This window comes from Glycine soja, chromosome 11 (genome assembly GCF_004193775.1).
Source record: "Glycine soja cultivar W05 chromosome 11, ASM419377v2, whole genome shotgun sequence".
Taxonomy (NCBI): Eukaryota; Viridiplantae; Streptophyta; class Magnoliopsida; order Fabales; family Fabaceae; genus Glycine; species Glycine soja.
The window spans coordinates 38,942,132-38,965,284 of NC_041012.1; the positions used below are offsets into that span (position 1 = coordinate 38,942,132).

Here is a 23,153-nt window from a genome sequence, read left to right on the forward strand (position 1 = left end):
AGTGAAATTTAATATGTTAGTGTCTAATACTTTACCAAAAATGGTATTTGTTTGAGTGAGAAATTTTAGTTGCTAGTAGATATAACGGTTGACACTTAACCGTTGGTTGAATGAATGACATGCGATACCATGCCCAAGACTACAACAACACAATACATCCTCCCATTTTTTGGATGATGGATAAATTGTCCTACTCATTTCTTTGTACAAATATGTTAAATATGCCAAACTCTAGTTATACTATCCAGCTCTTTCAAAATTTGATAACAAAGGTAGATACATCAGGTGAATCTCTATTTCCTTACTTGTCTGGCATCAAGACATCAATCAGAAACACTTTTACTTTACGCCAGTGCATTAGAGATACTTTTGTTTTATGCTAGTGTGTTAGAGAATCCAATGTTTTACGTTATTGCGTTAAAGACACTTATTTTACGTTAAGAAATCCAAAGCTTCAAACCCTAACCCTAGGTCGTAAACCCTGATCCTTATATCTAGAAGTCATATTCACATTCATTTAACACATTCACACGACACTTTCTCTCTCTATTACTTTCTTCCAATTTTGCAAACACAATACATAATATGTCTTCCTCATCCATTAATTGATTAATACACTACAATGGTCAAATAATTAAAATAGATGAAGGGGATATATTTCAAGGCTCTTGCCTGACATTTTTTCAAACAAAGCAAGACATCACACTTAAAGCCTTGAAAAAGAAAAATTCACCAAGGAATTTGACTTCAACCACTAAACCAAGTTATATAACCATGAAGAGCATAATCATTGTTTTAAGGTTGTGATGGTAGCTAGTTGTTGCAGCAATGAGGCTACATGAACGATGATGCAACTTCACTTCTCGATTGCAATTTTTATTTTTATTTGTTTTGGAAGGTAGATCTTCATTTGAACATTATGTGGCTTATGTTTATGTGATTTTAACTTCTTCTTTTTTATAGAAGAATATTAATGGCTAGGAGTGTTTTAGATATTTAGAGCAATAATTATGTAAGTTAGTTTGAGTGACCATACAGTCAATTTGATTTTTTTATTTGTATTGATTTTACGTTCTCTTTTATAAATTAAAATTATTATAGTGACGATTAAAAATCATGATTATATTAAAATTAATTATTTTAAAATTAATAAAAAATATTAAAGTGACAGTTATTACTCATTATTTTAATTAAGAGCATGACTCTTGAACAAACGAAAGGAATATATTGACTCGCATGATAAAATGTCAAAACAAAATTTTAAAAAGATAAAATAAAAATGACTTACCAAAAAAAATATGGAGGTGAGTTCAAGCTTAGGATTCACATTGGTCTGGAAATTCCTAAGTAGCATTCTGCTTTTGTGCAAACCAACTTGTGAAATTGATTGTGTTTGGTAAAGATGAATCAAAGTAAGAGGAATCAAAATAGATGAAAGAGAGTGGAAGTGAGGTCGTTTGATATAGATGAAAGAGAGTTGAAAAAAGATTAAATATTTGAAATAAAGTAGTTAGGTAGATAATAAAAGAAAGAAATCTAAAATTAAACATTTATGAAATCTCAATTTTACTCCTAATTAACCTTGAGAAAAAAATTGCTCGACGGAAAGCTTTTTCTTAAAAAAAAAAAAATTTAAAAGGCATATAACGGATTATGTCAAGACATATATAATCGCTTATATCCCACAGTTAAGTGTTTTTTTTAAAAAAAAAGTTGAATGAAAATAATCAATTATGTTATCACCATAGATCAATGCTTATGATTTTTATTTTTTAAAAAAAGCTTTTTAACATTGCACTAGAGTCACAAGTTGGTTAAAAAAATTAGAATTATTGAAGGACAGTACGTGAACATTACACATTCACATAACTTCTATTCGTTGCACTCTCTTTCACCTCATTTTTTAGGTTAAAGTTTTTCAAGTGGGCTCCACGTGTTTTCATCCCCGTTCAATTGTATTTCAGTTGTTCCAAACAGGCATGTGTTTCCTCTTTCAACTCATTTGACCGTCATCACACTTTCAGCTCATAACTGCTTTCACCCATTTTGAACCGTTTTAGTAGGAAAAAATAAATAGAAAAACGGTTAGGTTATGAAATGGTGTGTTTGTAAATTAACTTTTAGGTGTTTGCTCCAATTTGGGATTCCCATTTGTTGTAACCATTGGCTTGGAAATTTTGTTCTCATTATTGATGTGTACTTTAATATCTCTAAAGATTTTATCTTTAACTGAGATGAAGGATCTAATATAATTTATATAACCAACTTCAACTTCATCTATTGGTAAGATTTTTGTTGTCATTGTATTGATTTTACTTTGTGGTGTTTTCGATTCTATTGAAAAATATTTTCTCTAGTCATTGTGTGTATATTTTGTTAACATCATGACTATTTTTTCTTCCTTTAGAAGAATGCATGCTCTTGATTGACAATATGTGAATTAATTGTCTCCATAGTTTTCGGATGTCAGAGTTATTAATTTGATTGATATTGAAATGATGTGACATATATTTGTTATATCTTGTCATAGTGTGTAGAATTTGTCAGCATTGTGATCTATGACTATCCTTCCTTCCTTCCTTTAGAAGAAAACACTTTCTTGTTTGACAACATATGAATTAAAGATATATGCTTGTAATTCTTCAAATGTTAAGAGTTATTAATCTAATAGATACTAAAATGTTGTAGATTTTTTTTTTGTAATCTTGTCATACTGAGTGTAGATTTTTTTGTTAACAGTATGGCTATCCTTCCTTTATAAGAATACATATCAAATTTGTTGGTAGTCTTGCTGAGTTAGAATTTCTCATCCGTTTGACTTGAAATGTCACATGCATATATTTGTATCCTCTGTCAATGTATTCATCATTTTGATAATGTTTTTGAAGTATTGATATGATGCAACAATTAGTTGCTTTCATTCTTTTTTATACTCGTGGACCTGTCTGCAGCTTGCCAACACTGAAGAGTACATTGAGGGACAATTTACTGGAAATTTGGGAGAGATTTTGAACAGGTAACTTCTATCTTAATTATTCTAATTTGCTAGTGGCTTTCATGTTTTGGTACCACATGTGTTTTTCAACTATGTTCTGCGAATTATTTCAAATATTGAAAACTGGATTTTGTTTCTCTGATGGAAGTTCTAATTTTACTCTTGCCTCTACACCATACTTTGTTAGCGGATTGCTAGAAGAGTTAGGCATTGTATGTTTAATGTTTTCTAAATATTTTTCTCCCTTCAGCTCATCTGAAAGTGTTCATCCCTTGATAACATTTTAGTTTCTAAGAATTTGTGCCCTCGACACTTAAATAAAATAGAAGAGAATAAGAAAATATCTCATTTTTCAGTTTTATGGTTTTACAAAATACTTGTTTTGGAAATAGTTTTTATAACTTAAATAGATGTATACATATGGAATTGCTTTTAAAAAAAACATTTTAAAACAAAAACGTGAGAAGGGAATCAATCATACCCTTAGTCTTGGCTTTTGAATCATGTTAATATTAGTTAAAATAAACAAATTGATCACAGCTTACATTATATTGTTGATATTTCTCAAAACTTTTATTTTTATTATTTCCCTTGGTACTGCAATTATATGATTAGATATTTCTTAGTGATATAAGAGACCCGACCATCGAAAAGTGCAATAACATTTCTTCAGACTAAAAAACAGAAGAAGAAGAAAAGGCAACATCAGTTTGGCCAAGATATATTAATGCTAACGTACAGTAAGCAATTGACTCAATGTTTATGTGGAAAAAGATGAAATAAAATGAAAAATAAAAAATGTTTTAATAGAAATTAAAGTTATGATCCTTCATTTATAGATAAGGTAATAAATGACTAACATATTTACTTTGTTCAGTTAATTATATTAATATTATTTTTTTATGTATTATTAGTAAAAAATTATTAACTTTTTTTCCTCAAATTATCAAAACTTATAATTAAAATATATTTAATATATAACTCTTTTTAATGTAATAAATGTTTGACTTTAAATGATCAACTGACAGAAGATTAAAATTAATTATTTTTTAAAATAGGAGGATACTAAATGTCTTGATTTAAAAATATGGGAATCAAAATCCTAAAATTAAAATTATAGAAAAATCAAAATTATAATTTTGCCAATTTTTTTTTAACACTGGAAATTAAGACACCCATCAAGCATTTAATTATTCAATTTTAAAAGAATTTTCCTTTTTAGAAGAAAATTTATTCAGAAATCATGATCAATCAAATTTGGTTGAGTATCCTAGTCAAATCTTACAAAAAAAGTAAAGTTAAATAGTATATTTAGAATATAGAATAAAGTCAAAATATTATCCTCTATCATATTTAGTAAAAAGGATTTTTATATTTTTTGTATCTTTATTATTTTGGAACATATATTGGAAAGACACGAGTCACATTTTGATTAGTATTTTTTATAAATTTCTATAAAACAAAATATTATCTAACTGTAGAATATTCACATTAATTGATTATTTTAAAAAAAAACATTGATGCTCCCTCATTAAGAAATAATATCTAAAAATGAAGATAAGTCAAATTTGGTTGAATATTCTAGTCAGATCATACAAAACAAGATATCACCTATGATATGGAACATTTGTAACCAAATTGATATGTACAAAAGTTTTAATGATTGAGAATAAATTTTCAAATCTCAATTAGGATTTGTCTTTTTTAATGATTTATTTCAATATGATACCGTTACTAATTAAGAATATTATTCTTTCTCTTTATTCATTTAAGAATGAGAAGAATTTTAGAATAACTCACATACTATTCAATCAATCAAATTAGACTCATTCATATTTTTCAACTCATTGAGTTAAATCCCTTGATTCTCTATCATAATAAAAAAAATTCTTTTATTTCATTAGTTATCGATGTTTTTATAATCGGACCGGTGATTGACCATTGGTTCAAGGTTAAAGAGTTCAATCCTAATTGAGCTGTGGTTGAATCGGTTTTTTTTTTTTTAATTCTTTAATATTTTAAGTAATAAAATAATATGAAATAAAAAAATAGGATTAAAAATTTATAAAATACTATTAATGATTAAATTATATGTTTCATAAGATAAAAACTAATAATAGTTGAGAAAATAGTTGATACTTAGTGAAATATTTAAGAATGTATTTCTATTTGTCTTAAAAATATTTCAGATTAAATAATTTTTTAAAAAAACTTTTTTTTAAAAAAGATCGGTTCAACACTGATTTCGGCTTATTTTATACTGATTTAACCAAATCCCACTGGTTATGGAGTGCTCCAATTTTTAGAGTCCCCAATCACTTGATTGATTCTTGATTCAACGAGTTGAATTGGCCTATCTAATCCAATTTTAGCAACATTAATTGGTTTAATTTATAAAGAAAAAAAACAATTTTTACACTTATTAAGAAAATGAGTTAACTTCAATAAATTGAGTTAATCCAATTAAAAATATTTTTTTGTTTTTTCTCTGACCTACACTCTTTAGTGAAACTTGATATTAAGCATAAAATCTCTATTATATGAAGACTATTTTGAAGATACTTTCATTAAATAACGTAAAAGTAGTAAACATTTATTTATATTTAAGAATAAAAAAACATTGATTTTTTCTTATAACAAAAGAATAGAGAGTACTATTAATTCAATGTAGAATATTGACATGAGTTGTTAAAAAAGGAAGAAAAGTCAATTTTGGCTTAGTATCTTAGTCAAATCATACAAATAAGCTATCATAAATAAAGAATAAAAGTCAAATTTGGTTGAGTATCTTATTCAAATCATACCAATAAGGCACAGTTAAATACTAAGTTATCAGTTTATTTTTTTAAAGTAAGTTATCGATCATCACTGATGGAATATTTGTAAAATTGATATGGACCTATAATTTGAATAATTGAGAACAAATGTTCAAACCTGAATTAGAATTTTCTTTATATATATATATATATATATATATATATATAATTCCAAAATGCACTTTAAATTTTAATTTTAATGATTCAAGTTTGAGTTTATTTTTCAAACAATGTCGATCAATGTAAAGATTTTTAAATTGTCAATCACTTAAAAATTAAATAAACTTAACTTTTAAAATAATTATTTAAAAAGTAAATAGTTTTACCTTATTTGGTATTTTTTATTTAATGATGGTGTAAAATTTTTACCATTAGTATCTTCTGATTGAATAATTTTGATTTACCCTTTTAAGAACACAAGTGGTTACTCTCACAAATTGAATCTATTCTCTCACATATTATACCATAATCATATGTGATACGAATAAATTGGTCAATTATGACATTTCAGCATATATTCATCCATGGTCAATCATTCATAGTAAACACAATTCTACAGACTCATGCACCTCTAGAAGCTTATAAAAAGCCACTAGGAATGTGCTAGTAGTTACATATTTGAATTTGAATAATTTGAGAGATTATTTTTTCACTTGTATGCACCTTAGTGATGACAATAATGTCACGCTCTTCATCTCTGGCTCTTGTTTTGCTGTGTCTTTACAACCTCTCTTTCTTAGAGGCAATCAATGGTGGGTTTAGTGTGGAGATGATCCACCGTGACTCATCAAGATCACCATTCTTTCGTCCCACAGAAACTCGATTCCAAAGGGTTGCCAACGCCATGCGTCGTTCCATTAACCGTGCCAATCATTTGAACCAATCTTTTGTCTTTCCAAACTCACCTAAGACCACTGTTATATCAGCTCTAGGTGAATACCTCATGAGCTATTCAGTTGGAACCCCATCACTCCAGGTCTTTGGAATTGTTGATACGGGTAGTGACATCATTTGGCTCCAATGCCAACCATGTAAAAAATGCTACAAACAAATCACTCCTATATTTGATTCTTCAAAATCCAAAACATACAAAACCCTACCTTGCCCTTCTAATACATGTCAATCTGTTCAAGGTACCTCTTGCTCCTCTAGGAAAAATTGTTTATATAGTATTGATTATGCGGATGGGTCACACTCACAAGGAGATCTTAGTGTGGAGACCCTCACTTTAGGCTCCACCAGTGGCTCTCCAGTCCAATTTCCTGGAACTGTGATAGGATGCGGGCGTGACAATGCTATTGGCTTTGAAGAGAAAAATTCCGGCATCGTTGGCCTAGGGCGCGGACCTGTGTCCCTTATAACTCAATTGAGTCCTTCAACAGGTGGGAAGTTTTCTTATTGTTTGGTACCAGGGCTGTCTACTGCATCTAGCAAACTCAATTTTGGAGATGCTGCGGTGGTTTCCGGCCATGGGACTGTCTCAACCCCGTTATTCTCACAAAATGGACAAGTATTTTACTTCCTAACCCTAGAAGCATTCAGTGTAGGACGCAATAGAATAGAGTTTGGAAGCCCTAGATCTGGTGGAAAGGGAAATATCATAATTGACTCAGGTACAACGCTCACTGTTTTGCCAAATGGTGTTTACTCAAAGTTGGAATCAGCAGTAGCAAAGACAGTGAAATTGAAGCGTGTTAGGGATCCAAATTAGTGTTGGGTCTTTGCTACAAAGTTACACCTGATAAACTAGATGCAAGTGTACCAGTGATCACAGCACATTTTAGGGGTGCAGATGTCACTTTAAATGCTATCAACACCTTTGTTCAAGTGGCCGATGATGTAGTGTGCTTTGCTTTGCAGCCAACTGAAACTGGTGCCGTCTTTGGGAACTTGGCTCAGCAAAACCTCTTGGTTGGCTATGATCTCCAAAAGAACACCGTGTCCTTTAAGCACACAGATTGCACTAAGCAATGATTGATTGTTGTTTAACTTAGTCTAAGTTAGTGGATTAAATAAATTTGTACCATTTTTTTGTGTTCCAATACATATTATCATTGTAGGGAATACATATGATGAAAAAAAATACGTTATCATGTTCACTATAATATTTTAATCAAAGGATTAGTAAAATGGGATATGAAAATTCACAAATTAATAACCCAATTGGCCAACAAATTCAATAGGGGAATGAAGTTAGTTTGAAATTTATTTGTAAAACTTTTGTCTAGTACGTGTAGAATATGATTGTTGAATTAATACAAGGTTGCCAACTTTTGATGACAACGATTATATTAATAGTGATAAGGAAAACAAATTATCATATTTTATAATAATTGCAAGCTATACCGTTATGCAAATTCACAAAACGCTGTAAACTAAAGAGAAATGCTAGAGATGAGTGCACTGGGATCTATCCTAGTTTAGTCACCAACCTCTCGTGACGACATTTAGTCCTCAAAGCTTAAGGTATTCGATCAGAGTATTACAAATATGAATCTAAGGATAAAAAACCCTCCAATGGACAGCTCATCCTAAGGGAGGTCAGCATAAGATCAGGGTGCACTGGGATATCCAGTGAATCCTTTTAGAAACCATATAAATGGCCACTAAATCCTTTTCCGACAATATGCCAATTGCTGCCATATCCAGGGTCGCTAAATGCTTCATGGCTTTTATATCGATTGCTGGTAAATACACACTTTGCATGACCAGGAAAAATAAAACTTTTGGTGGCAATTCTTATGGTCATTAAAAGGCCAGAAAAAGTAATTTTTCTAATAGCAGATTGGTGTTTCGTATCAATAAAATGGCTACACATGAGAGAAAATTTCCTCTTTTTACCAATTGGTGCCATGAGAAAGTGTCCTTAATTACTTTCTTTAATTTTGTCCAGTGAAGCAAAAGGTGCCTTAATCTTTCTTTTCTTTAGTAACTGTGCAGCAAAGAAAAATAAGTTTAAGTTAGTTTCAGTTAGAAAATCCCCAAACGTGAAAGTCTTCCTATTAAGTAATAGAAAAATCCCTAAGAATAATTGCTGCGGCCTGCAAAAACAATATGATGAGGGAGAGTTCTAATTATATATATAAAATTTCAGAAGTGAAATCATAATAATATATTGATTATAAGTAGTATACTATTTCTACATTGAAGTGAAATCATAATAAATGACATTCACCTTGACTTCATTGAGTGCAAAATAACGAACTGACTGACTGACCCAAAATGTAATGCTGTTATTCTCTAATCTCTGCAATGGAGTTTGATACACGAGCACAACGAAGTGAAGTGATGGAGACAAGTTCTTTTTATATAGAACATTCTTCCAGCCTTCTACCAAAACTGAACAGATCAACCTTGCAAAGCTTAAACTGCAAAAAGTTAGGGGGAGGACATACTATAAAATCACTATTAAAAAAAACTACTGCGTAAAAAGGATAATACAACAAGAATCAAGGGAAGATTTCATGATATAAAATGAAATACGTCACTCTCCCCAGTCCATCATTAATTTTTATTTAAATAATATTGGCTCCCTTTTAATTTCTTATGGTAGCAGAGGGTCTAACTGGCGTGTTAAATAAATCAGTTGAATTGGGCTTGTTCAAAGGTTTCAAGGTCAATCATGGCATCTATTTCTGAGTTACAATATGCAGATGACTCGTTTTTGGTTGGAGGGGCATGCTGGGAAAATCTGTGGGCTATTATTAAGGCTTTTCTTCGAAGCTTTGAACTAGCTAGCTTCTGTACTAAAGGTAAATTTCTCTAAGAGCAAGCTTTTTGGTGTGTTGCCTCTTCTGATTTTCTGGATAGTGCAGCAGCTTTTTATATTGTTCTGTGGCATCACTTCCTTTTAAATTCCTTTGGTTGCCTATTGGATCAAATCATAGACGAGGAGTTTCGTGGGCACCAGTTATTAATTTGTTAAGTAAGAAGCTGTGTTTCTGGAAGGGGAGACAATTGTCCATGGGTGGAAGGATTGCATTGATCAATTCGATCCTCAAAAGCTTACCTTTATATTACTTTTCCTTTCTTACAGACCCAGTAAAAGGAAATTGCAGAATTGATTAAAATACAGAGGAGATTTTTATGGAATGGGAATGTGGATGGTTTTAAAATTCTGTGGATTAATTGAGAGATAGTTTGTATGCCAAATTATGAGGGTGGTTTGGGAGTGAAGGACTTAAATCTTTTAATTTGAACTTGTAATCAAAGTGGCATTGGCGTTTCTTTAATGACAAACATCCACTATGGTATGAGTTTCTGTGTTGCAGATATGGAAGGATTGATTCCAATTCTTATGATTTTTTTAGTGTTCGAAAGCCTTCCCTATGGTGGCGTGATCTGTGGGAGCTGGATTCCCTGGAGATGGTTTGGTTTCGAAATTTTGTTCGTAGGAGTGTTGGAAGTGGCAGTAACACTTTGTGCTGGCATGATTCTTTGCTGGGTGAAACTAGCTTGGAGGATCTGTTCCCACGTTTATTTCAGAACTCTTGGCAGAAGGATACTTTGGTTTCTGATATGTGGCGTGTGAGTGGTGGATCGCGAGAGTGGGTTTGGAGGTGCAAAGTATAAAAATTTGGGAGGAGAAATTATGAAGATGAAACACACCTGTTTTTGCTATGTCCATTTTCTGCTCAGGTCTGGATTGCAGTATATAGATTGTTTGGTATATGTATGGTGCAGCATAATCAGATACATATATAGCCATTATATTCAGCATGGTTTATTCTTTACGGGACAGAAACTTAAAGCGTTTACGCGCTGTTATTTGGCACGCTGGTTGTTGGTGTACATGGCTACTTAGAAACAATACTGTTATTTTCCAGAATGCTGAATGCTGTTGTGGATCTTCCTGGGGTTTTGACTCAAATTCAACGACTACCTTTGATGTGGATTAGTTGTAAGACTTCTAATTTGGCATATATTCCCTTTTATTTATGGTGCAACAGTCCCTTAGATAGCTTGATGGATCTGTTTTAGTCCTTAACTTTTAATCTTTTCCTATAATTTCCTTGACGGGGCACACTTCGTGTCCCTTTTAAAGAATTCAGATTCACGTTTAAAAAAATGTTTAATTTTTATAAAAAAAAAATATAAATCCCTCTAATCAATTTTGATAAATGTTCTGTTTTTGTAACTTTTTTTTCAGTAAAAATATTATTAATTCTTAAAAACTTCTTTAAGATATAATTCTATAGGCTAAAACTTCCTGCACTCCCACAATTAGACTAGATTTTGCTAAACATGAGTTTTAGTCATTTATTTGTCAAAGGGAAATGGTTCTTTAATTTAAATATAACTCGTGAGTGTAAATAACTGTATATGCAGAAGGTACGCTTAATTTTTCAAATAAGAAATGTGTCTATCTTGATGAATTCATTCTTAATTTACCAATAGATTTTTATTTTACATCTTGAGCATGGACGAATAGACAAATCTAGAACATAATTTATTTCAGGGGATTTTATCCCATGAGTTTGGAAGTAGACTATTTCTTTTTACTCCCCAACTTTCTTAATTTACAGTCCCTGTACATTCTGATTAGGTGATCTCTAATCTGAAATGTAAAATTTTCTTTTTAGACTAACTTTTTCATAATGAAAGGAGACACCTCTTATAAATTGTGGATTAGATGATTCAAAATGTAAAACTTTCATTTTGTATAAATCTTTTGGTAATCAAAAGGTGAAGGCCGAGATTTTTAGGCATAGAAGAAATGACTAGGAATCACAATGGGACTGATCGGGGACGGGTTTTGCCCTTCTCATCCTCATCCCCGCAAAAGATGAGTCGGGTATGGGTATAAAAAAGACGAGTTTAAAATTTTGACATCTATCAGATTTTATCAGGTTTGGGTATACCGCAGGTAACATACTACACTTTTGTTTATAATTTTAATTAACTTATATATTTTTAAATAAATTACATATTAAGTCTTTAATTATATTTTAATTCAAACAATATATAATATAATGAATGAAAAATAAATTAAAATTAAAAAATTAAGAATTCAATTATATTTTTAGTTAAATGGTTATTTTTAAGTTTATTATTTAATTATTTAACTACTAAGCTAATTGGTTTATATTTTAAAAAAATGATATCAATAAAATATTATGTGTATGTGGACAAAAAATTATTAAAAAAATATGTAATATGACGGGTACAGGTATGAATATAAGTTGATTCTCATCTCTGCTTAGATAGTTTGGATAATACTCATACTTAAACACATATCTGATCAAATCAAGTATTCTCTATCAAAGTCCATCTACAAGTTTATTTGTCATGTCTAGCACAACAAGTTATGCAACAACGATATTGGGGGCTTTTTTTATCAATCTAGCGTAATTTTTTTTCAAAATTATCAAATTGGAGTTTTTTTTTGAATTATTTACAAAATTAGGTAAATTGTCATTCTAAACACAATTTCAAATACATAGAAATCATACTCACAAACACAACTTTCCTTTTGATAGCTTTTTGTATGAAGAAATCTTGCACCTATTGAAGATTTATGTGTTTTGATTTTTTTTACGTAATTTAGAAGAAATTAATTGTGCTTATGTTAGGTATTTCAATTTAATTTTTTAATATTAAACCAAAATCGTCTTTGTCAGGACGATTTTGGTTCTTTTTTAAAAATTTCATTAATTTATAATGCCTTTTATTATTTTTTTCCACAAAATTAGGATATTTAAATTTAAATTAAAATAAAAATAAAAGTTGTTTTAAATATGATTATAACAATAAATTTAAGTTATTCAAAAGCACTTGAAAATGTTCATAATATTATAAATAAAATACAACATGTTACATATATTGAAAGAAAAAAGTTTATTTGGGGGAAGATGTCCCACATGTGGGTCTTCTTGTGTGTTGTCTTGGTCTTCCGTCCAATTGTTGTTGAGTAGGTTTTGGTTGTTTTCCTCTTGATCTATGACCAAGTTAAGTTGGTTGTACTCCCTTTATCATAATATTGTCACGTCTATCCATTAGAGGATGTGAAGAGGACACATGTGCGTGATGAATGAAAGGTAGTGTGATTGTAGAGAATTTAAACCTATGTGACTTCCTTACTCTCATGTTATTACATGTTTTTCTTGTCATTTACACATCGACTCATTTGTTGATCTTATGTATAAGTTGAAAAATATTTAAAAGGCTTATGAACTTCAATTTCATTCCCTTAGAAATAAAGGTATCAATATACAAGTCTAAAATTTGTTCTCAACCCTAACCCTAAATTGCGACAACACCAATTAGGAAGACGACTAAATACTAATCATATACATAATGAAATAGATAAATTAATTCCAAAAAAAGCGTAAGAAATGAAATGGATGTGTCACAACAAAGGACATCATCGTGATAATTATCCATATAAATAATGAAATATCTAAAATACTTGTAATGCTTTATCTTCTTTTTATGCTTAATTAGTATGTGATTGTTGTTTAAGTTGTATTTTATTTCGCTTATTTATTATTTTATTGTTTTTTTAAAATTCATAAAGAACCAAAATCATCACTTGGAAAGACAATTTTTGGCTTAATATAAAAAAATTAAACTGAAATTGCTAACTCAAACACAATTTCATATCATTTACGTTAAAAAAAAAAATTGTCTAACGTGTGTACGATTTCTTCATATAAAAAGCTAACAAAAGTGAAATCATCTTTGTGTCTTTGAAATCGAAACCACTGGGGAAAATATTAGCGACTCCACTGGGGATCGAACCCAGAATCTCTGGTTCCGTAGACCAGCGCCTTATCCATTGGGCCATGGAGTCATTGTTGAACAATGCCTTTGATTTGTATTGTAAAGTTTATTTCTTTAAATGCTGCTAGTAAGTTGCAGCCAAACTATGGTGGCAGGAATGTTGATAAGATGACAAGGGAATGATTTAAATTAAGTTTTACCTAATTTAAAATTATAATAAGGTGATGTGTTTAAATTCTCTTACACTGCTTTCGATTTATGTTATAAAGGAAATCAAATTTAACTCAACTAAAATTTGATTGATGTTATAAAGGACACAATTAAGTTAAATCAAATTGTTTTCGTAATATATAAATTTTAATGTCAAGTTTAGTTAAAATTATAAAATTCTAATTAAAGTATATTTATTGTATACACTTTAAAAAAATATAAAAAATTTAATTATAATGCATTGCAAAGATAAGGATTTCCTAGGAAGAGAAAAGAGAAAACATGGTATGCACCGACAATATAGAAAAGCTATAAATTTTATATGGTCACTAAATTACAATTTTTAACTTATAATATATCATAAATTTATTAATTTTTATAATAAATCTTTTATAATTAAATAATAATGTAAAATTACATTATCAGATACCATCTATAATAGAATCTCTTTCTCCAATTACTTTTTTTCTTATTCATAAAGTTTAAATCCGAGATTAACAACTTATTAGTGAATAATAAAATGTTATAATTGATTTGTGTATTAACTTTAGGTAGATAGTGTTCCGAAAAGTTATCTCAATAAGATTAAAATGAACTAAAATAAAATAAAAATTTAAACTTAAATATATTTTTAGACTTTTAACACTTATTAAAATCATAAAAAAATTAACCAAGAATAGAGTAAAGCAGATGAAAACCAAGAATGATCGTCTCTTACATCTGATTATACATCCCCATCCTATTATTTCCATACTGATAACCCAATCACAGCAACTCCAACAAGAAATAATTCAGACCTGTTGTTTGAGAACTGGTCCTAATTGTTCAGTCCATTCATATAAAGATGCAGTAAAAAAAAATGGCAACTTAGCCTAATTCCATTGCCACGCTCAAATTTTGATTAAGTCCATAATCTTCTCAGAACTCCACTGTTGACCATTGAGAATAATATCATTTCTCATGATCAAAATCTTCGCAATTTGTCTCTAGTTGGTATTCTCTCCATACCTTTGATGGAGCTTTAACATTCCAATTCCAGGAGTCCTACAAATTCGGATCCAGCAGAATATCTTTTAGCTCATCCAAAAGAGACTCCAATAGTTCTAGTTCCCAAACAAATAAAGCACGTCTCCAACTATGCTTCCACCTACTGCCATGTTGAATTTATCCACTCCCCCATAGTGGATAAAATTAATTATGATTTAGATAAGGGTTAATAAATGAAAATATAATTATAATTTTTTTATAGTTGAGTTTTAATATTGTTATTTTTTAAATTAATTTCAAATATTATAATTAAAATTTTAAAGTAAAAGTTTATCTCCAAACTCTAATTAATATTGTTACCTTAAGATAGTAATTCTTAAACGAAAATATTGTTGTTCTACTGCATAAAAATGGCATTTTTAGAATTGCTTGTTGATAAATAATTTGTATGGAGTCCTAGATACAACATTGTCACTACTACTATAAAAAGTAGTGGAAACAAAATTCATCTTAAGAACACTATCATCTTTTTCAGACACAATCAAATTTTATATCTAGATGTAACGCATTTTATCAAATCAATTATGAGTTATGAAAGCAAAAGACAAGAGTTGTTCCCTCGAGTTATGTGTGTCGCTCGTGTTCATATGCCAAAGTACTACTAACCTGAGTAAATTATTCATCCCTTTCGAAAAAAGAGAGTTAAGTATTCATCAAAATGGGCCATCGATTGTAACGGAACATGGTGCACTTCACACGCAAACGAATCACCTAAAACTTAATTTTGTTTTTGATTTTCTTAAAAAAAGAAATAGTAATAAGAGGTTGTTTAGCTTATCGATGATGAGATGATAATTTATTTTTTTCATAGTTTTTTATTGCCTTAAAATGCAAGATGTACTATGGAGTAATTTACACAAAACATTTTTTTTAAATTGGATTAAGAAATATAAAATTTAATATCATAATATATTCTACCTTAGTTCCTAATTATAAAACTCTTTCAATTAATTTATGTCATTAATCACATTAAATTTATCTATTAATTATACTCTAATTCTAAAATTATTCTTTTTTATCTATTTAATTGTTTCTCATTAATGTTTAAAGATAAAATAATTAAGTAAATTTATATAAGAAAAAATAATCAATACATCTAAAAATTAGAGGAAAAAAATCTTATAAAAAAACAAATAATTTTTTTTTAAAAAAATCTATAATTAAAAGAGATGGAGTATAGTTGAATTCAAAAGAAATGTCATTGGTAGAACTATTATATGACGTTATTAAATTATCAAGTACAAGAATATGAAAATGATTAGACATGCATATGCTGGTGAAAATTTCATTTTTTTTTTCATGTTTATTTGTATATATCTCATGCGTGTAAAATGAGATAACTTACCTGATTGACTTCAATGTTGACCAAACCACTCTTTATGTAAGATTAAAGTATGAGATGTCTTAACCACAACATAGTTTTCCAGTACAACTTAAATACTACAAGAAAGGGGTGAGTACCTAGTCAATTTTAAATATATAAGAAAAAAATCTTGTGTCTTGATTTTAAATATAAATAAATTTAAATTAATTTTGACTTGTTTAATGAAATTATCTCTTAAATCTCCTTCAATTAATTGAAGTTTTATTTTTGATAATTTTCTTCTATTCTGGATATCAATTTTGAAAAAAAAAGAAGATAATTTAGAAAAAAATATTTATTTTTTAAATGAGATTAGTATAATTAAATGTTACTAACTAGTTTTCTTCTTCTTCTTTTTTTGAGAAAAAACTTTCTTAATTAGCATAAATTATAGTTTTATTTTTTTTGTTTGTTTTTAAGACTAGAGTAGTATTTTTTTGACTTAGTAATAATTAATTTGATTAGATATAATAAATGCTTAGTGACATTGGTTGTATTTATTGGACTGAGTTTTCTAATACATGCTCAAGAAGGTAATATTACCGACTTCTAATGTATTTACAAGGTAAATTTACTCCAAGGGAATATATAGTATGAAGTGCACGAGTGTATTCTAGAAATCATTCACCTAAGTAGTGACATCAATTAACCCTATTTAATTTGAGTTGATTTGGTGCGTGCTTGATATTTTATTGAGAGGTCTCAAACGATCGTTGAACTAAAAGTTCCAAATTTCTATTTCTTATAAAATATATATGAAAATATGTATCTGTTTAATTTAACGTACATTAAACAGAACACTAAATTTTGGCCCAATGTAGCCCACTGTCCAGATTGAACCTTAAGCCGAGTATGAAACAACAACTTTTCCATTCACACTTTATTATCGACCATTCTTTTAATAGAACATTGATGATCAGTTTAATTTGTTAAAAAATCACGGTATTGCACATTATAATTATAGTTATTTTATGTTTGTTTTGAAAAACAGATAATGAAACAACACAACTTAAATAAATATAGATGAAATTATGAAAAAGACAAGACTTCCTTCTTCTTTTTTACTCAATAATTGTGAATTTTTATATTAATTCTAAATACAAACATTTAAAAGATAAAAACACTCATTATTATTTTTTCTCTCCCCACCTCTGCCTCTCCACACTCTTTATTTTTGAACGGTTGCTAAGAAAGCTTTGAACCATTGTTACACTAAATGATTACATGATATTAAATTTTAATTATTTATATTTGATTATATTATTCAAGTTTAATCATTTTAGTTTCATATAAGATGCTTTTCTCATATATATATATATATATATATATATATATATATATATATATATATATATATATATATATATATATATATATATATATATATATATATATAACAAGATAAAGTAACGATATATAAGAAAACAAGACAATCACAGATCATCCTGCTTAATTTATTCCCTATGTAATCAGAAAGGGCCCAAAAAACTCCTCAAAACACCTCACTATTCCCTTGTCTTGTGATGCATGGAAGCAATTCCAATTGAAGCCAAAAGAATCAAGTTCTTCTTTTCCGTTTCTTTACAACGTTTTCTTGCAATTTCCAATATTTCAAATGGCTTTCTTAACACCGAAGAATGCCAATTAATTAATTAATGCACATAACTAATAATCGTCACATGAAAAGTAACGTTCAGATTTGATGATGATGGTGTTAAGGCGATAACAACTAGGAAGCAATATTTGGCAATATATATATATATATACTGAGCTTGTGATAAAACCAATTCAATCTCTGATATCACATATATTTCTTCAGCACTTATAGTGTGGTGAGAGAGAAATTAAGGAAGAGCTAGCTTAATTGAGTGCTGCTAATTCTATGGCTACCCTTGTTGCTCCAAACCAAAAATCTCCGGTTGAAGACGTTGAGGCTCTACATAAGGCTTTCAAAGGTATTATTTATCATGTAGACAAGAAACATGTTTTGCAAATTAAACTGTCTTTTTTTTCTTTCTTTATAAGCAAATTTTCTTCTTTCATTTTGGTGTGTATTTTTTAGACGTGTGTATAAAAGAAAATGACAGATAATTATATACAATGTCATGTACAGTATGGAGTTTTTTTTTTAAAAAAAAAAAAACTAATAATGCTCAAATTTACCCTTATTCGATGTATTTGGTTTCTATTTAAGGGTTTTGCATATAGTATTTTTTATTAGAAAATTATGTTGCTAGTTTTTATTAGTAGGGGAATTATAACCCACACCTCTCCCTCTCCCTTTAATTTCAACCACCAGGTCAACCCTTGTATTCATTACAAATTAAAGCTTATTAGACTGTGATTAATTTACACCACCTATTGCATTCAGGATCAATTAATTAATCTTCTTTGTTCTTTAGAACATAAGAGCGATCTTATTTCAGTTATTGGTTTTTATTTTGATTTTTCCATGTTAGAAGATATATATAGTTGAATGAACTCTGAATCACCTTTTTCTTTAGTGAAAAACTCTATCTATGATGTTCTTGATAACTTTTTTTTATCAAATACTCACTGAGAGGTGGCACCACAATAATTATGGCATAGTAGTTTTTCAACTAATATGTAATTGTTGGGTCATAAAATTCAAAATTAGCTAGCTCCGATATCTTTCCTTTGCTGGAAAAGATATACATAGGCCGGAGTAGCAAAACGAAAATTGTTGTTGACTTCAATGTTTCATTTATAAAATTTAAAAAACGAGAATAAAATAATGCAAGATAAAATATTAATAATTATTTATGTCTGTAAGAAAAATTATGGAAGTAAAAAGCATTTAATTAAAAGTCGTAGTTTTCTCTCCCTCTTTCTATAATCTATATAGAATAAAGCCTAATTTTGAATTACCGTGTACAATTAATGTCTGTGTGAGTTTGCAACCGCTCAATTTTCCTGCTGTGTTTAGTTTAGATTAGGTGAGGCATTTAAATCAAGTCTACAATGGGTATAGGTGGAATTATACTTTTTTCTTCTGACGTGTATATCAGTTATTTCTTTAATGAAAATGATATAATGTATCTCCCATAACTCTTTAGTTACTCTTTATTTTTACATTTCATTTTCTTATGTAATTACTTATTACATTAGATTTGTGATCACTTAATGCCTATAAATTGGAATAATGTTGCTCCATGATTCTTCAATTTGCCGGTGCTATAAAGGTCCAGATTGACAGCAACTATTGAAAATCATGGCATTGCTCATAACAAATATGTATGCAGTAGAAGAACAGTTCATAGCTGTATAGATATAGGTTATTAATTATATCATACGAAGGTCCAAATTGACAGTGACAACATCTTCAATTAGTTCCAGTAGATTTTGGCATTGCTCAAAACAAACCTTGGCATTGTTATAAAACTTGTACTACACATTAAAAGCATAGTTCACAACTGTATAGTGTATTAATTGTACTATATATACATGAGCTAGGAAACCAAACTCCAATGTACTAAACACCATAGTGAGGAAAGCATAATCAAATCAACCATGGCTACCCTTATTGCTCCCATCACCTTTTCACCTGGTTTAGATGCAGAAGCTCTTAGAAAAGCTTTCCAAGGTTTATATATGCATCATTTCTCTTCCTATTCCTTAAATTATTATTAATATTATTATTTACTTTGATTGTGCTTATGAATTGGTTATAATTCTTGTCATCTTGAAAATCCATCAAGAATATTGATTCTATGATGGAAAACATTAGCTCCTCTAATCTTCTACCAATTCTCACGAAATTCAATATAGATTTAAGTTTCTATTTAATGAAACATAGTTTATCAATATGATGTATATTTGGCAAAGTAAAATATGACATAATATTTAATATCTAATGGTTTTGAACTGTGCAGGATGGGGGACCGATGAGAAAACCGTTATTGCAATACTGGGTCATAGAAATGTTCATCAGAGGCAACAAATCAGAAAGGTTTATGAGGAAATTTACCAAGAGAACCTCATTAAACGCCTGGAGTCTGAGCTCTCTGGTGACTTTGAGGTAAGCATTATTACAACATGATTTTACTGTACAAAAATTGGGGCAAAATATGTTTTAAATCTCCCAATTTTCCATTAAAATTGGTCTTAATCCCTATTTTTTAACCAAGGGGTCTAACTCAGTTGATTGAATATGGTGTGGGAATGTTATAAACGCTTTGATATCATGTTCAATTCCTATGGATAAAAAAAAATCTGTATTCTTTAAAAATAATGATCTTGGTCATCATAATTTTTATAATCAGTGGATTTCATACCTCTTTGTAGAATATAAGATACTAAGATGCAGATGAAATTAACCCATTAAAAAAAATACAAAGATCAAAATCATCGGTTTTAAAAGATGAGAACTAAGACCAATTTTGACCAAAAATTGAAGAATCTAGAACTCATTTCATAAAAAAAAATCACATGGTTCTGTCCCATATAGCATCAAGAGTACTAATGATTTTGGATAATGGGGTCCAAACAAAACAGAGAGCTGTGTACCGTTGGATGCTGGAACCTGCAGATCGTGATGCTGTTTTGGCCAATGTTGCCATCAAGAATGGCAGCAAAGGTTACCATGTGATTGTGGAAATTGCTTGTGTGCTTTCAGCGGACGAGGTCTTGGCAGTGAAGCGTGCCTATCACAACCGTTACAAGAGATCTTTGGAAGAAGATGTGGCTACTAACACCACTGGTGACATTCGCCAGGTAAATATGATTGCCTATCCCAATTGATATTGTCATGTCTTTATAACTTGGTCCTCTCATCAATCATATAGTTTGACATCTTAATAAGTGTTTTCTGGATTTATCCCTGCATGTATGCAAGTCATTCAACCATGTATTATCATTTATCACAATTTTCACATTATTAACTCTTTTATGCCAACTTAGTAAACAATGATTGGATAATAGCATAAGGCTGAATCAAAAGCAAAGTTTTTAATTGCCATCATAGCAGGACATTGCAAGAAATTATAGACAAATACAACCACAATTGTAGTCGCAGAGAACCAAAAAAAAAAACTTGATGTCATAGCCAAAATGAGAATCGCAAGACTGTTTTTTAAAACCTTGATCACAATCCTTAATGATCAAAATGTTCGGGGCAAAAACGCTCATGGTTTTGACCATGGTTTCAAATGGCAAAGTGCATCACCTGATGTGGCCACAATTGCAGTTCTGGACCATTTTTTAAGACTTTGATAAAAAGCACATGCTTAATGAAATGTTAGGGTTATATGCTAATGGTTTTGAGCCTGTGCTTGGTTTTGGCTTTGTGCAGCTGTTGGTTGGGTTGGTGACAGCATATAGGTATGATGGTGATGAGGTCAATGCAAAATTGGCCAAAACTGAAGCTGATATTCTTCATGAATCTATCAAGGAGAAAAAGGGCAACCATGAAGAAGCCATCAGGATCCTCACCACAAGGAGCAAGACACAACTTCTGGCAACTTTCAACCGCTACAGAGATGACCATGGCGCTTCCATAACTAAGGTACAAAGGAAATAGTTTACTACTCTCTTGATTGTTCTCTACATGTTTGATAAAAAAATTGAAAGATAAAATAATTGATATGTGCATAAATTTATTTTTTACAGAAATTGTTGGATAATGCATCTACTGACTTCCAGAAGGCATTGCACACTGCTATTAGATGTATCAATGACCACAAAAAGTACTATGAAAAGGTCAGATTCTCTCACCTTATTATATCTGCAAGTATGAGACATCATTTGAAAAAGAATCATGTTATTCGCATTATAGCAATTATACATTGTGTTAGTTGAAATCTTGAATCTTAACAAATCTAAAATTCAGTTGGGCTTTCTCAATTCTCTTAACTTTTTGTTATGATATAGATTTTCTGATCTTTCACAATTGTGATTCTTGTAAGTATTTTCATGAATAATCAAAGTCATATTATTCATCTATGTTCGCATTTGAATTCAAATTAGATTCTGTGCTTAACAATTATGATGTTTTGTAGAGGATAGTCTTAGAGAAACATTTACCCTAAGTTTTTTTTTTCTATGACGAATAGGTTCTGCGCAATGCGATAAAAGGGGTTGGAACTGATGAGGATGCACTCACCCGTGTGGTGGTCTCAAGGGCTGAGAAGGACCTCAGGGACATCAAAGAGCTTTATTATAAGAGAAATAGTGTTCACCTTGAGGATGCAGTGGCCAAGGAAATCTCAGGGGACTACAAGAAATTCATCCTCACTCTGTTGGGGAAGGAAGATTGAAGTGATTGCTCTAGCCAAGGACATGTCTTTAGTTTGCTTATGTTGGATTCGTGTGCTGTGATTTGGTTAATTTCCCTATTTAGAGTGTGTTTTTTATGAGTTCTGTATCTTTGTTGTGAGAGTGTGTACTTCTGTTTTAAATTACTGTTGTTGATATTTGATTAGTATAATAAACTTTAAATATGTAATTAAGGTCTGGTTTTCTTATAATAGTCTTTTAAAATTTCCTAATCTGATATGTAATTAGCTGAATGATGTGACGTGATGCATATAATCGATTTCACTTAAAGAAGTAAGATTTTATTATTAGGGTTGTAAAATTTTCTTTTATCATAATTAACTTAGAGTATGTTTGGATAGGATAATTTAATTAGGTAATGTATTTTTTTTTATAGGAAATTAAATTCTTTTTTTTATTAAAAGTAACTGTTTGAATATTTTAGTAAAAGAAATTCAAAATTTTAGAATTTTAAAAAAGGATTTTAATTAGTTGAAAGAATAGAATTTCAAATTCTATCTTCAAAGGAGTAAATTTGGAAATTCCTCTCTCGTCGCTGTCATGCCCCTCCTTCGCCATCTTCACCGACGTACTTGTGACTGAGCTTCTCCGACGTGACGTCGACGCTACGGCACGTCGTCACCATGACGCTCATGGCCTAGTTGACGATGTGGATGCACTCAAACACGTTCACCAAGTTGTCGTGGTTGGCAACGGTGATGCCGAG

The 23,153-nt window shown here is 29.9% G+C and overlaps 1 protein-coding gene, 1 non-coding gene and 1 pseudogene across 3 annotated transcripts; 2 read left to right on the forward strand and 1 right to left on the reverse strand.

The window, feature by feature from the left end:
• Positions 1-6,490: 6,490 nt before the first annotated feature.
• Positions 6,491-7,785, forward strand: LOC114373269 (annotated as a pseudogene).
• Positions 7,786-13,530: 5,745 nt separating this feature from the next.
• TRNAR-ACG lies at positions 13,531-13,603 on the reverse strand. Its single transcript has one exon. It is a non-coding gene; the product is annotated as a tRNA-Arg (tRNA).
• A 4,325-nt stretch (positions 13,604-17,928) lies between these two features.
• Positions 17,929-22,659, forward strand: LOC114374282 (annexin-like protein RJ4). Of its 2 annotated transcripts, none has more exons than XM_028331906.1 (6): positions 17,929-18,108; positions 20,047-20,192; positions 20,669-20,887; positions 21,465-21,677; positions 21,782-21,871; positions 22,225-22,659. In XM_028331906.1, the coding sequence occupies exons 1-6, from the start codon at positions 18,036-18,038 to the stop codon at positions 22,426-22,428; spliced, it is 945 nt and encodes a 314-aa protein (XP_028187707.1). In that variant the 5' UTR covers positions 17,929-18,035; the 3' UTR covers positions 22,429-22,659. The 2 variants fall into 2 exon arrangements, with proteins under 2 accessions (XP_028187707.1, XP_028187708.1); XM_028331907.1 differs by lacking the exon at positions 17,929-18,108 and adding an exon at positions 19,618-19,757.
• The last annotated feature ends 494 nt before the right edge of the window (positions 22,660-23,153 follow it).